The sequence below is a fragment of the Haliotis rubra genome, unplaced genomic scaffold, assembly GCF_003918875.1.
Source record: "Haliotis rubra isolate DU_JTF1 unplaced genomic scaffold, ASM391887v1 Scf538, whole genome shotgun sequence".
Classification (NCBI taxonomy): Eukaryota; Metazoa; Mollusca; class Gastropoda; order Lepetellida; family Haliotidae; genus Haliotis; species Haliotis rubra.
The window spans coordinates 625,002-641,325 of record NW_025767233.1 but is presented as its reverse complement, the minus strand read 5'-3'; the positions used below and the strand labels follow the sequence as shown (position 1 = coordinate 641,325).

The window sequence follows — 16,324 nt, the reverse complement described above, 5'->3', positions numbered from 1 at the left end:
AATACTTAACTATTCAATAATACAAACATGCAGGCTCAAATTTACTAATTGGCCTTTTAATTGATACATAAGTAATTAATAGGGTGAGGGAAAGTCCTGACCATTACCACTTCTTAATCAGAATAAGGATTTTAAAATATAATTCATAAAAATCTTTTAAAGATGGCATACACAGCTTTTACACCGACTTAATCAAACTTGAAAGTAAAAACTATTATCATTATTTATGAAAGTGTTATTTTGTATCTTTCATTTATTTACCATAAAATAATTGCGTTTTTTCTAAAACATTATTATGCATATAGCTTTCCGCAGGTAATATTGTCTAAAAATCACATCAGCTACTAAGCCCAGGACATCTTTTGATGACACCAGCATAAAGAGGAGTGTTTCATGTATTATCATGATTATCATGAATTAATTAGAGCAGTCAATTAACATCAGTAACGGTTAGGACAATAGTGGTAACGGTTTGGACAGGAATGGTAACGGGCTGGACATAAACCTTAAACAATTTAATTCAACATAGAAACAGGTAACATGAAAGGAAAAAATTATATTATTTACTTCAACTGCTAACCCTATTTTGGACAGACAGTGAAATGCGTATTAGAAATTGTAACTTGTAACAAATGTGACATGTTTTCTTCCATGCTGTGGTAACGGTTTGGACATTTGTTATATCAATATGAAACTTGTGAATGAATTTAGGATTTTGAATAAAAACAAACTGTAGCTTCTAAAGAATAGAAAAACACACCTGTCTAGGTTGAAAATCACTTATAATCTAAAGAAGAGTGCAATTGGGGAACGAAAATTGAATGAATAGTAACGGTTGTGACATTATTGGTAACGGTCAGGACATCAGTGTAACAAACTAATGTTATCCCTCTAAAAAGTTGCAAAAGATTAAATTCTGAAAGGTACTGCAACAACTATAATACTGTACACATGGTCATGCTACACAGGTCACTGCATAGATATCATTTTGCTGTTGATATTATGGTGCAATATTAGTCTCCACGAAATATACTTCTTTTATTCACTCGGATACCTTTAGTTTTTGTTAATCGTGAGATTGTAACACATATTTATCAAATACAAAGGTTTGGCCAACATATTAGCACCTAGCAAATATTCAAAGTAAATGTTGGCCTTACATATCTCACAGTTAAAGTTAAAACAGTTTACACCCAAAAAATCTTTAAAGGTTGGAATACTGAAAGTTGTTTACTGTTACTACATTTTGTCCAAACTATTGCCATAGATGTCCTAACCGTTACCTTTAATTTATAAAGACTATAGATCTTATAGAAAATAGAAACTTAACGTGATAAATTCGTTTTGGTTCTTATTATTTAAAGCAGATAGATAAGTAAAAAAACAATTATTATCACACCATGGAACATATTCTTTAAAATTGAAATTTATTAAAGATATGTCCAGACCGTTACTATTATTTGTCCAAACCGTTACTAGAGACTGTGTTTTTTATGATACTACATCAAAACTCCTTTGAACAGTAAAATTCCTTGCTTAAACTTATCTTAACCCTTAAAGTAATTATAAATTTGTTATATTTCAAATATTAATGAACAACTTTTTGAAATACAAATCATTTTGTCCAGAACGTTACAAGGACTGTCCAAACCGTTACTTTGCAGAATGGTAACGGCTTGGACAGTAACGGTCAAGACAATTTGTAAGTAAATCTAAAATAAAAAAATGAATGATCCCTGAAAGATTTCAAAGGACATGCCTTCCACCTCTTCCATTTCTGGGCAACATATCCATTGAAATGTAAAAAAACAGAGATATATTTGACACAAAATACATTGGTAACGGTCTGAACAATTAAGGTTGACACATAACATTTATACTTATTTGATGGTGTCAGTTTTCTGCAAAATGTGTTGAATATCATTATTTCATCTGCTGTCACATGCACAGGGGCTAGCTCAAGCACACACAGGAAGTAGAATTACAATCCAGCTCCAGGGGGAAATTATTGCAGGAATTTCATACACTGGTAACGGTCAGGACACAAAATCACAGGACCAGCATGTTACAATTTGTAGAAAAAGACTTTTTAAGTTAAAAAAAAAATTAACTGCAGTTTGAGTATGCCTGTTCAATCCTAACTGGCATAATATGAATTAGTTTGTTTATTTGCATTTATATTTACATTATTTGTGAACATTGATATTAGGACCGTCACCTCCGGACAGAGCAAATCTGCCAAGTTTGATCCTAAAATGTAGCTAAATATAAATTTCAAAATGACAAGACTAATGATATACCACATTTACTGACTAGTAAACTTCTAAATATGTTTTCTAGCACAAAAAATCCTTTTAAGTTAACAGATTTTTTATTTGGAACGGACAGAAAATCCTACCAATTTTGAAAATGACCCAGATGTAAATTTACTATGCGTTTGCATGATAGATAAGTAAGGTTCGTAAATAGGGTATGTAAATATTATTTAGTATTAATTCATGATTTAGGCAAAAGCTATCAGAGAGAAAATTTCCTACCAAGACAGGCAATCGCCATGGTGGGACGATATGATTAGATCAGGCGACGACAAAGATTGGTATGACAATTTTAGAACCACTAAAGATGGATTTGAGTTGGTTCATACCAAAGTGGAAGAGTATCCCAAAAGAAATATATGTACATCTTCCTTTAGATACAAGAAAACGGTTGCTAATGATTTGTATGGGTTTGCCTCAACCTCAGAGTACAGAATAGTTGCAAATCTATTTGGAGTTGGTAAAACAACGGTCTTTGATTGTATTAATGTTTGTTCAGTTCTTGAAGATGTTCTACAAGACGAGTCCGTGGTTTTCCTTAAACATGAAGATATCCGAGACGTCATTCAAGGTTTCGAGAAGAAATGGAATTTGCCAAACTGTTTCGCAAGCAATAGACGGCTGCCATAAATGGTCCACAAGAGTCCCACTGGCACTACCTGAATAGAACAGGGGGGGCACTCACTGATACTGCAAGGAATATGTGATCAGAAGAATGTGTTCAGAGGCATTAACAGTGGGTGACCTGGTTGTGTCCACGACACAAGATTGTTTTCAAAGTTTGAGATCTTTTGTCAAGGTGAAGAATCTTCTTAATTTCCACAGTGGTCAAGGAAGATTATGCTCACCAACAAGGAGATGTCCTGACTTCCAGTAGTTAACCTGGGAGATCTTACATCCTAAGATCATGGCTTCTGAAACCTTATTTTCACAGAGATATGCTTTCAGATGAACAAAGGGTTATCAATTACAGACTTATATAGGTCGTGCAAGAATGCAGTTTGCCTGCAGTATCATTGCCGCCATTGCATTTTTGTAAAATGTTTGTGAAATGCATAACCATATATGTGATGATCAGTGGGATGAGCACCAGGACGAGGAGGAACCTAGGTATCCTGGGGACGATGCTACACCCTGTCGATCAGATGATCAGTGGGATGAGCACCAGGACGAGGGGAACCTAGGGATCCTGGGGACGATGCTACACCCTGTCGATCAGATGATCAGTGGGATGAGCACCAGGACGAGGGGAACCTAGGGATCCTGGGGGCGATGCTACACCCTGTCGATCAGATGATCAGTGGGATGAGCACCAGGACGAGGAGAACCTAGGGATCCTGGGAGCGATGCTACACCCTGTCGATCAGATGATCAGTGGGATGAGCACCAGGACGAGGGGAACCTAGGGATCCTGGGGATCATGCTACACCCTGTCGATCCTAGATGATCAGTGGGATGAGCACCAGGACGAGGGGAACCTAGGGATCCTGGGGACGATGCTACACCCTGTCGATCAGATGATCAGTGGGATGAGCACCAGGACGAGGGGAACCTAGGGATCCTGGGGACGATGCTACACCCTGTCGATCAGATGATCAGTGGGATGAGCACCAGGACCTGAGGGGAACCTAGGGAGCGATCCTGGGGACGATGCTACACCCTGTCGATCAGATGATCAGTGGGATGAGCACCAGGACGAGGGGGAACCCCTAGGGATCCTGGGGACGATGCTACACCCTGTCGATCAGATGATCAGTGGGATGAGCACCAGGACGAGGGGGAACCTAGGGATCCTAGGGACGATGCTACACCCTGTCGATCAGATGATCAGTGGGATGAGCACCAGGACGAGGGGGAACCTAGGGATCCTGGGGACGATGCTACACCCTGTCGATCAGATGATCAGTGGGATGAGCACCAGGACGAGGAGGAACCTAGGGATCCTGGGGACGATGCTACACCCTGTCGATCAGATGATCAGTGGGATGAGCACCAGGACGAGGGGAACCTAGGGATCCTGGGGACGATGCTACACCCTGTCGATCAGATGATCAGTGGGATGAGCACCAGGGCGAGGGGAACCTAGGGATCCTGGGGACGATGCTACACCCTGTCGATCAGATCAGATGATCAGTGGGATGAGCACCCAGGGAGGAGGAACCTAGGATCCTCAGGGGCGATGCTACACCCTGTCCTATCAGATGATCAGTGGGATGAGCACCAGGACGAGGGAAACCTAGGGGAACCTAGGGACGATGCTACACCCTGTCGATCAGATGATCAGTGGGATGAGCACCAGGACGAGGGGAACCTAGGGATCCTGGGGACGATGCTACACCCTGTCGATCAGATGATCAGTGGGATGAGCACCAGGACGAGGGGGAACCTAGGGATCCTGGGGACGATGCTACACCCTGTCGATCAGATGATCAGTGGGATGAGCACCAGGGCGAGGGAAACCTAGGGATCCTGGGGACGATGCTACACCCTGTCGATCAGATGATCAGTGGGATGAGCACCAGGATCGAGGGGGAACCTAGGGATCCTAGGGGGGACGATGCTACACCCTGTCGATCAGATGATCAGTGGGATGAGCACCAGGGCGAGGAGGAACCTAGGGATCCTGGGGACGATGCTACACCCTGTCGGGATGATCAGTGGGATGACACCAGGACGAGGGGGGAACCTAGGGATCCTGGGGAGATGCTACAGTGGATCAGATGAGCACCAGGGCGAGGGGAACCTAGGGATCCTGGGGACGATGCTACACCCTGTCGATCAGATGATCAGTGGGATGAGCACCAGGACGAGGGGGGGAACCTAGGGATCCTAGGGACGATGCTACACCCTGTCGATCAGATGATCAGTGGGATGAGCACCAGGGATCGAGGGGAACCCTGTCGGTGGGATCCTGGGACGAGGATGCTACACCCTGTCGATCAGATGATCAGTGATCAGTGGGATGAGCACCAGGGCGAGGGGAACCTAGGGATCCTGGGGACGATGCTACACCCTGTCGATCAGATGATCAGTGGGATGAGCACCAGGACGAGGGGGGATCCTGGGGCGATCCTGGGATGATCGATGCTACACCCTGTCGATGCTACACCCTGATGATCAGTGGGATGAGCACCAGGACGAGGGGAACCTAGGGATCCTGGGGGCGATGCTACACCCTGTCGATCAGATGATCAGTGGGATGAGCACCAGGATCAGTGGGATGAGCGAGGGGGAACCTAGGGCTACACCCTCCTGGGGAGGGGAACGATGCTGCACCCTGTCGATCAGATGATCAGTGGGATGAGCACCAGGGCGAGGGAGGAACCTAGGGATCCTGGGGACGATGCTACACCCTGTCGATCAGATGATCAGTGGGATGAGCACCAGGACGAGGAGGAACCCTAGGGATCCTGGGGACGATGCTACACCCTGTCGATCAGATGATCAGTGGGATGAGCACCAGGACGAGGGAGGGACCTAGGGATCCTGGGGACGATGCTACACCCTGTCGATCAGATGATCAGTGGGATGAGCACCAGGGCGAGGGGGAACCTAGGGATCCTGGGGACGATGCTACACCCTGTCGATCATGATCAGTGGGATGAGCACCAGGACGAGGGGGGCGAGGACCTAGGGATCCTGGGGACGATGCTACACCCTGTCGATCAGATGATCAGTGGGATGAGCACCAGGGCGAGGGGGAACCTAGGGATCCTGGGGACGATGCTACACCCTGTCGATCAGATGATCAGTGGGATGAGCACCAGGACGAGGGGACCAGGGATCCTGGGGGGATGCTACCCCTGTCGATCCTGATCAGGCGATGAGCACCAGGGCACCCTGGGATCGATCAGATGATCACCCTGTGGGATGAGCACCAGGACGAGGGGGAACCTAGGGATCCTGGGGACGATGCTACACCCTGTCGATCAGATGATCAGTGGGATGAGCACCAGGACGAGGGGAACCTAGGGATCCTGGGACGATGCTACACCCCTGTCGATCCAGATGATCAGTGGGATGAGCACCAGGACGAGGGAGGAACCTAGGGATCCTGGGGACGATGCTACACCCTGTCGATCAGATGATCAGTGGGATGAGCACCAGGGCGAGGGGGAACCTAGGGATCCTGGGGCGATGCTACACCCTGTCGATCAGATGATCAGTGGGATGATGCACCACCAGGGCGAGGAGGGGAACCTAGGGAGGAACCTAGGATCCTGGGGACGATGCTACACCCTGTCGATCAGATGATCAGTGGGATGAGCACCAGGACGAGGGGGAACCTAGGGATCCTGGGACGATGCTACACCCTGTCGATCATGATGATGAGCAGTGGGATGAGCACCAGGGATGAGGGGAACCTAGGGATCCTGGGGACGATGCTACACCCTGTCGATCAGATGATCAGTGGGATGAGCACCAGGACGAGGGGAACCTAGGGATCCTGGGGGACGATGCTACACCCTGTCGATCAGATGATCAGTGGGATCAGTGGGATGAGCACCAGGGCGAGGAGGAACCTAGGGATCCTGGGAGGACGATGCTACACCCTGTCGATCAGATGATCAGTGGGATGAGCACCAGGACGAGGAGGAACCTAGGGATCCTGGGACGATGCTACACCCTGTCGATCAGATGATCAGTGGGATGAGCACCAGGACGAGGGAACCCAGGGATCCTGGGGACGATGCTACACCCTGTCGATCAGATGATCAGTGGGATGAGCACCAGGACGAGGGAACCTAGGGATCCTGGGGCGATGCTACACCCTGTCGATCAGATGATCAGTGGGATGAGCACCAGGACGAGGAGGAACCTAGGGATCCTGGGGACGATGCTACACCCTGTCGATCAGATGATCAGTGGGATGAGCACCAGGACGAGGAGGAACCTAGGGATCCTGGGGACGATGCTACACCCTGTCGATCAGATGATCAGTGGGATGAGCACCAGGGCGAGGGGAGGAACCTAGGGGGGACGATCCTGGGGACGATGCTACACCCTGTCGATCAGATGATCAGTGGGATGAGCACCAGGAACCTAGAGGGGAACCTAGGGATCCTGGGGACGAGACCTAGGAATCCTGGGATGCTACACCCTGTCGATCAGATGATCAGTGGGATGAGCACCAGGGCGAGGGGAACCTAGGGATCCTGGGACGATGCTACACCCTGTCGATCAGATGATCAGTGGGATGAGCACCAGGGAGGAGGGGAACCTAGGGATCCTGGGGACGATGCTACACCCTGTCGATCAGATGATCAGTGGGATGAGCACCAGGGCGAGGGGAACCTAGGGATCCTGGGGGAACGATGCTACACCCTGTCGATCAGATGATCAGTGGGATGAGCACCAGGACGAGGGGAACCTAGGGATCCTGGGGACGATGCTACACCCTGTCGATCAGATGATCAGTGGGATGAGCACCAGGACGAGGAGGAACCTAGGGATCCTGGGGACGATGCTACACCCTGTCGATCAGATGATCAGTGGGATGAGCACCAGGACGAGGAGGAACCTAGGGATCCTGGGGACGATGCTACACCCTGTCGATCAGATGATCAGTGGGATGAGCACCAGGACGAGGAGGGGAACCTAGGGATCCTGGGAGCGATGCTACACCCTGTCGATCAGATGATCAGTGGGATGAGCACCAGGGCGAGGGGGATCCTGGGGGATGATGCAGATGATCACCCCGAGGGGAACCTGTCGATCAGATGATCAGTGGGGGATGAGCACCAGGACGAGGGAGGCTAACCTAGGGATCCTGGGGACGATGCTACACCCTGTCGATCAGATGATCAGTGGGATGAGCACCAGGACGAGGGGAACCTAGGGATCCTAGGGACGATGGTACACCCTGTCGATCAGATGATCAGTGGGATGAGCACCAGGACGAGGAGGAACCTAGGGACGATGCTACACCCTGTCGATCAGATGATCAGTGGGATGAGCACCAGGACGAGGGGGAACCTAGGGACGATGCTACACCCTGTCGATCAGATGATCAGTGGGATGAGCACCAGGACGAGGGGGAACCTAGGGATCCTAGGGACATGGTTACACCCTGTCGATCAGGTCACCAGGCCTTTGCAGCGAACATGATATAGTTTCATCTGTAAAAGAACCTTAGAATTGTATTCCAGTAGAAATGTACTATAAAAATAATGTGAAGAGACGCTTGTTCATAAACATAATGTTTGTAGAGAAAGTGTGTTGTTAGTTGTTTCTGACAAATAAAAGTGAAAACAACTACTTTTTAGGCGAACACCTGATCCATTGCTTTTGAGATATTGTGTGAAGCAGGTGCTTTTCCATTCCAGTGATAGGGTATGATGGTCCGTTTGGACCAAAATTATAAAAATTAGGATGTCAGTCTCAAATAATTCTTTCATTTCATTTTCTTATATTCAACTTAAGTCACTCTATAAGTTAGCAACTTGTCTGCTGACTTATTATCTAACGGACTTTAACCTATAAAGTGGTAATCTCTGAATTGACGTTACCAACATAAGTCTAGACTTGGTACCACTGATTATCAGATACTGCTGTCATATGTTTCAGGTGTTAGGAGGTGAAACAGAATATACTAACTCCTGAGTTTAGTAACACGTTAGAGTCAGGGCTCGACAATATCGTCATGATGACAGCGTTCACAAGTATGTTACCAATATTTTTTACAAAATGGGGTATACATTATGTATAACAAAAGTTATCATCTTTCAGGTTAGAATGATACCTTCTGTGTCTGACTTCTGATTTTTAAACATCAAAATATAAATTGTTTTCTTAATGAAATAACTTGGAATACACACCCGTGTATGTGTAAATATACATTGACCTGACCTCCAGACCGCATGCAAATTTGCTCCTTGTGTAAATGTACCCACATGTGTAGATACGTTCGCATGACACGTTTACACACGTGTGTATTTTTTACATGGTGTGTAAATTAGCTCACGTGTGTAAACAGGTCCATGCGAACGGTATATTACTTACATAAGCAAATATACTTCTGAAAGTACATGTGTGCATGTAAAAGCGGCTTTAGTTAAACACTGTGTACATCAGCTGAAGTCATCACATTAAACTTACTTTATTTAGGGCGGAATGTATAGATCTACTGCAAATTTATAAAAAGTATTCTCTTTTATTTGTGCCTTGTCTCCCAGTCTCAGTTTAAAGCTGGTGGGAGCAGCATCACAACTGATAATATCAATAGTTATTTTTGTTAGATATGATTCCAAGGTTAAATATATGCACCATACAGAGTTTAAGCCCATCTTACTCACAAGACTTTCAAGAAAAATCTGTTTTGTGCAATATGGTACCCTTTGAGAAATTTGCATTTCTATCCCTGTCTACTGATTTTCAATACTTATGGGAAAAGCAGCCTATAAGCAGCACTGTCTGCATCATGTCTTGATATACCCGGACACACATTTATGTGCACCTTTGTGAAAATAGGTGTCCCCATGACTTTGGATGATCCAGTTCAACTTAAGCCATTGCAACACTTATGTCCTGCCAATTTATTGTTCAACAACTCAGTAAACATTATGTAAACCCGTAAACTTGAGAGCTGGATTCCTGAAAACTATCATGACTGCATGAATAGCTCAGGTTTATTTGTCCTGAACCCATAAACTAACACACAAACGCTATTTTATCATCCCTAACAGCATTTCCTGTTGTGTGCACTGGCTTTCAAAATGGCCATGCCCATGTTAGGCTGTGGGATTGAGAGTGCCACTGATAAATTGTTTGATGGGGTGCAAATATAGGTTTTGAATCATTTAAGTTGGTCAAATTCATCATATTTTCCATTAAATGAATCATGGAGAGTATTAGTTTTATCAATTTAGTCGTAACCGCTAGGGCACACTGTAATTATTTTATCAGTGCAATTTCAGTGTTTATCGTGCCATGGCACTCAAATTAAGCGCTACTATTTCGATCCCTGGTACAGAATTAATTTTCTTAACTTTTGATGCCCAGTGGTCATATCATGGCACTGTTCATGATTATCACAATTAAGCCTCAATAAATAGTTATACATTTTGACCAATTGTGATTATGACATGTTCCCATGCAAATCCATACATGAAGTATGTGGGATGTATGTAGGCTGTCTTCCACATTATGCTCTGTACTGTACATCTGCAGTGAGGTCAGGCAAAATTGACGGGTTGAGTAGTGATTGACTGATTTGTTCATCATCTCCGGCAGCTTGGTTTGTGTCACAGCAGCATGTCACATGTGTGTGATGTGTGATGTGTGTGTGCCTCTGAAGGTGTTTAGGACGACATTACTGTGGTTTAGGCGGCATGATCCTCGCAAGACATGTGTTTCATATATGTTGGTTGAGACCTACACAGAACATGTCCTTCATGTGTACCAGAGCCTTCTGACCTAAACTGCCATGTGTTTGATCTCTATAACTGGCATTGTAGAAGCTGGCAATTATCAATAAATATTTGACAATGGAATAAGAATCCATACTAAAATGTCATAACATAATTAAATATCTTGGCTTTATTGATTGGCTTTACTTGCCTACATCCAGAATGACAATTAAGCACAGGGCTCCAGATAATTTTTGAACATCAGGAGTACGTACACCATATTTTTTCAATGTAGGATTACTAGAAAACCTTAGAGTACATTTAGAGTACTGAGTGGAATTTAATGGCGTATCAGTAGTCTTGTGTTTCGTTTCATATATGCACCACAACATTGCTACTCTTGTGTAAACATGGTAGAAAAACAATAAAACAAAACCTTTTCAGATAAATACATCTGAAAATGATTCTAAGACTGTACACATTGCTGTGGTGCGTATCTGCTACATTTTCTAAATTATTTCCTACCGTTTCGTGCACATTTTCTATTTGTACATACGCCGATTCAGCTCTTATCTGGAGCCCTGTAAGCAGATTATACCTGTTAGTTGTATTACAAGCATGCAAGTGACTGTATGTGAAGGAGTGTTATCAAGAATACAAAGTCTCGGTGTGACAGGATGTCTGCCAAGATGTCTGTACATCCTTTGTTCTCTACCTATCGGATGTTATATGACCAGGATCCCCCAGAATCCCAAGTATACAGGGGATCTGTCTGTGCACACCCTATTGTACTGTCAGTTTGGTAGGTTCGCTAAGATATTGCTCTTGTCATTTTAATCACTGTTCACAGCTGTGGAATATCAGCTGTGCTAACTTGTCACAATGAATCAGTATTAAATCAATCACCTGTTGGTCCCCTGCTGTTGCACACTGCTGAAATAAGTGGACAGATTTGCCACCGAGGACACAAGAATGTTGTCAGCCAGGTTCTCTGTGGGGATAGATAGGCCAGACTGTCTGTAGTTCATCTGCTGAAAGCCAAGTGCATTGTTATCATCTGGCTATCAATCATTCAGATATGTTCATCTTTTACATCTCGTCTAACTTACAGTTATGAAACTTGGTGTGAATAATCCAGTCTGTGATAAATCTAAATGGTAATTAGAAACGTTGCCTCTGGTGACTCCTAGATATCTGCATGTATCATGGTCATGTGCTAAGCAGGAAGTATGAGTGATGAAGATTAGGATATTAGACATATTTGGAGATTTACCTGTTATGTTTGCCACCATTACAAGATTGAAGCATCAGTGAATGGATTTGCTTTTAGATCTTACCTATAGAACCTTGTGGTTTTAGATTTATCTTTGTTTACAACTTTTTCCTTGCAAAAGTTTTGGACAGTAGGTGGTAAAATACTAATTAGCAAAATAACATTTGAGAGTCATATTTGTTTTTTATATCTTTATCTGCAGGTTTAAGCTTGTCTCAGTGTCTGTTCTATTGTCACTTCTTACTGTTTAGACTGGTGTTCATATTTCATCTTGTTAAGAACAGGGCAGTTTGTATTTGGTGGAGTCATAACATTATGTTTCAATTTTCATAATGCTTAGTATTTGGGGATGATTTTTGCAAAAGAAACGCATCTCTTTTTAAAGCAGTACTTCATTTTATGATTTCACTGAAATTACAATTGAAGTTTTTGCAGTATGAAAGAGCCTGAATCAACTAGTGCGCTTGTGCAGCCAAGTGTGGTGATTACTGCTGAGAGTCCATCCCCGCTGGAGGAGGCTGTCACTGTGGCAGCCACTACAGTGGACAGCAATGGTGCAGTAGTAGTCAGTGAGAAGGTGAATGACCCCAGTGACCAGAGGGAACCTCAAACACAGAATGGTCAAGATCATCTCCAAACAGATACCATGGTGAATAACATTATGTCCACGGAGTCTGAGAAGGAGCAGCCGGCTAGTCAGACTCCAGATGATGCTCAACAAAAGCAGCTTGCTGACCAACCTTCAGCAGTGACAAGTAATGAGACACTTCGGCGATACAAGCAAAGATGAAACAACGCCCCTGTCGGAAGAAAGTACCACTGTACCACTGTCGCAGCCTGAAGCTAGTGTGGACGTTGGTGAACTGAGTGGTGGCAGCAAGGTTGACATCAGGGACAAGGCAGCCACTGATCACCAACAGGACTTCCAGTCCTACACTGAGTGGAGACAGAAGGTTTTGGAGGAAGAACAAAAGTCAAAACAGGACAACACAAGTGAGTCATTAGAGTGAAAACATGACACATCCCCAATATATCATCTTAGAATGGGAATGTGAGTTTTAAGTTTGTGAATTTAAAGATGATGAAATAATCTGCTTTCATATTTTTCTTCTTATCAGGATAAGGTTATGTATAGGATCTTCAGGTATATATATATGTTTCCTTATCCTGATTAATACTATTTGCTTCTTTCTCCCTTAGCCCGAGATATAGTGGGAACATTCTGTGTTGTGTTCCCTAAGAACAAGAACAACACAACAGTCATTCAAATGCACCCCTCCATTGCACATGTGCCCCTCCACTGCACATGCACCCCTCCACTGCACATGTGCCCCTCTTCACAGTGATTCATCACTCTTTACTTTCCTACAAGAGGATAGTAGGAAAAAATGTTTTAGTGTTTTAATCCCAAGCCATTTAATTCTATTAAAAATGTTAAGTTTTTTTTAAGTCCTGTTTTGGATATATCTTAAGACCTGATATTTAACATATCTGTTTTTCAATTTGGCATTTAATTAAGTACTATTGTAGATGTAAACAGAGAGTATCAGACCTGGGATCTCACCCTACGGCTCCACATGTTTCTGTGCCACGTTGGGATTAACGAACTTGATGACAAATTGCAGCGCAGAGGAAAATATGCGCACCTAAATTTAAAGTATATCTTAAGATATTGTGCTTGACTTAGAATGATCCATAAGATAAGAATTGGCCGTAGCCTTAAATGAGCTGTCTCACTAAAGTTCTCCATTACAAAGTATAAAACACTGGGCATGGATTCTCAGTCATTGGTTATGGGTCAGTAACCTGACCTCTACGTGTCTACATGATCTGGGTGAGATTGTCTCCTGTTGCACTGGAACCAAAGAACCAAACTGATGAATACCAGCAATATAATCTTCAGTGAACTATCGGAGATGATGTTTGGCAAAGATAGTATTGGATTTCCAGAAACAGCCTTCCATGATTGATTCGTGGGAGCAGTTATCTTGTAATGCTAGCGTGGATGCTATGGCTGATTGAACGCTGTAGAATCCAGCCTCGCAGGCTTTGAGTATCACTGACCTTGTCCAAGTGGATATAGTTGTTCTACAAACTTCTGTAGAAGTGTTGAGTGAGAGAGGTGGGAATAACCTCTTAACCTTCTTTGCAGACATATGTGAAGGGATAGAATCTTCCAGTAGTTCGAAACCAGACCTTCAGCATTGAAAATGAGAACCTCAGGCACCTTGACCGTTGCCAGATTCTTCACCTGATCTATCCTGTTGTTTGCGATTTTTTAACGACATTTTCCCTTTAAACGATGAAGATCTCTTTGTCCTTAGCTTTCTGAATACAAGAAAAGTGACTTCTAAACTGGGTTCTCTGCATCGACTGCCCATACATGGAATTCATCATTAGGATCAATGTTTGATCCTTAAAGTCTCCATTTGCATGACAGTTACAACCATCAATGATAATGGATCTAACAGTGGCTTTGTGTAGAGGTCCAACCACTGAGAATTAGAAATTATATTGCTGTTGTATATCTGTAGGTCCTGTTGGCATAAGACCGATGTGATCTGATACAAATCTTGATTAATCTTCTGCACAACCATTGCTGAAAGAAACATTTTTGGGCAGTCCCATTGAGGATTCTCTAAATCTTTTAGCATGGCCTCGTTGATAGCGTGATACATGGCCAACCTGAAGAACAACCTTCTGGAAGTGGTGTCTTCTATCTTCAATTCTAAAAGACTCTAAAATCGCTCCTGAGTGAATATTCTCGTCTGTCCTTGGTGCTTTTTAACAGCCTCCATGTTGTGTAATGGTAAACGTCTTGGGTTGAAAGAAGGTCTAGGCAACCCTTGAGCCTTTGCGGTCTTGGCAAAGGACACCTTAAGATTCTTGGCTATTGGAGAAATCTGCTTCATTCGCCTTTGATACCATGCATATCCGCAGGAGATGAATCCCTGGACGACGATACTTGCAAACCATCTGCAGTCCAAGCAGTAGTTCGGGGTCTTTATGATTGGATAAATTATCCTCATTTTTAGAAGAATTCCTATCTTCATCTTGTGTTAAACACGACCTGTTTGAAATCTGTGTCATGAAACCATGGTTGGATGGGTCGTCAAACAATGATGAAACTGGTGTGTACTGCATAGATAGTTTATCAAGAACTTGCTCTTCTTATTGAATAACCAACAGTATTTGTCTAGTGATGTTCATTATTATATATGTAGCTACACACTGCTGCACAATGGTCTGAGGCTGTGGGAAGGCCTGAGGTTACATGTAAATCTTAAGCTGCGTGAAGGTCTAGGGCTGTGTGTATACTCTCTGATGTATGGGTGATGTCTTGAGAAAGCTAGATTTTGTATGAAGGATGAGTGGCGTTCTGTTGCTTGCGGCTGTTATGAAACCTTCGGAGCCTGCATGGGGAACACAACACAGAACGTTTCCACAGTATCTTGGTTTAAGGAGAGAGAAGCAAATAGTGTGTCAGGGTATTTATAAAATATTGTTTTTACCCAAAAAAAACTACAAACAATATATGTTTGTGTGTCTGTATATATATTTACTCTGTGTGTGTGTACATACAGATTCAATTTTAGGACGCTGTAGGTGGACCCAGTGAAAACAATTTTAGTATTGATGTCAGTATATTCTTTTTAGTTCATATCCAGGTGAGATACAGTCTTGTAGCATTCTTTCTTCCTCTGGATGTCAAATGTTAAAAGTGTGAATGTGTTGTTGCCAGTTCCTGTGGTGCCGATGCCCGTACCTTTAAAATCCAAGCAACGTATCAACTTTTCCTCCAAGAACTGTGGGGCTAAGGTATTGGCATCTAATCAGGAGGCTGAAAATGTGCAGGGAGTCCTCACTGGGAACAAAGATGACTACATGCTCAATCCATGCAGTGCTCAGAAAAAATGGTAATAATAATTTTGATACATCTGTATATCACATGCAGCATAAACAGGTGATACATGACATATGAACCTAAAACAATTCGGCAAACATGAGTTACTTAATAAAGTGCAGTGTTAGATATTGTCAAGTATTCTTAGGCAGGTACTTTACTGCCATGTAGCAGATTGTGAGGCAGGTACTTTACTGCCATGTAGCAGATTGTGAGGCAGGTACTTTACTGCCATGTAGCAGATTGTGAGGCAGGTACTTTACTGCCATGTAGCAGATTGTGAGGCAGGTACTTTACTGCCATGTAGCAGATTGTGAGGCAGGTACTTTACTGCCATGTAGCAGATTGTGAGGCAGGTACTTTACTGCCATGTAGCAGCTGTCAATGTATCAGTGTATCCAGCGACTATATCAGTAATCTGGTCCACGTATGACTGTGTAGAACGTGAAACCAAACACTGCTGTTGCTGTATGATAGCCTCGAA

At 43.8% G+C, this 16,324-nt stretch overlaps 1 protein-coding gene across 2 annotated transcripts in view; it reads left to right on the top strand.

The window, feature by feature from the left end:
* Positions 1-16,324, top strand: part of LOC124253294 (SUN domain-containing ossification factor-like) — a 67,309-nt gene that overhangs the window by 10,388 nt on the left and 40,597 nt on the right. For both annotated transcript variants that reach the window (XM_046687039.1, XM_046687038.1), the window contains exons 3-4: positions 12,372-12,929; positions 15,679-15,853. In XM_046687039.1, coding sequence (XP_046542995.1) covers positions 12,695-12,929; positions 15,679-15,853 — 410 coding nt within the window. In that variant the 5' untranslated portion in view covers positions 12,372-12,694. The remainder of the gene's footprint in view (positions 1-12,371; positions 12,930-15,678; positions 15,854-16,324) is intronic.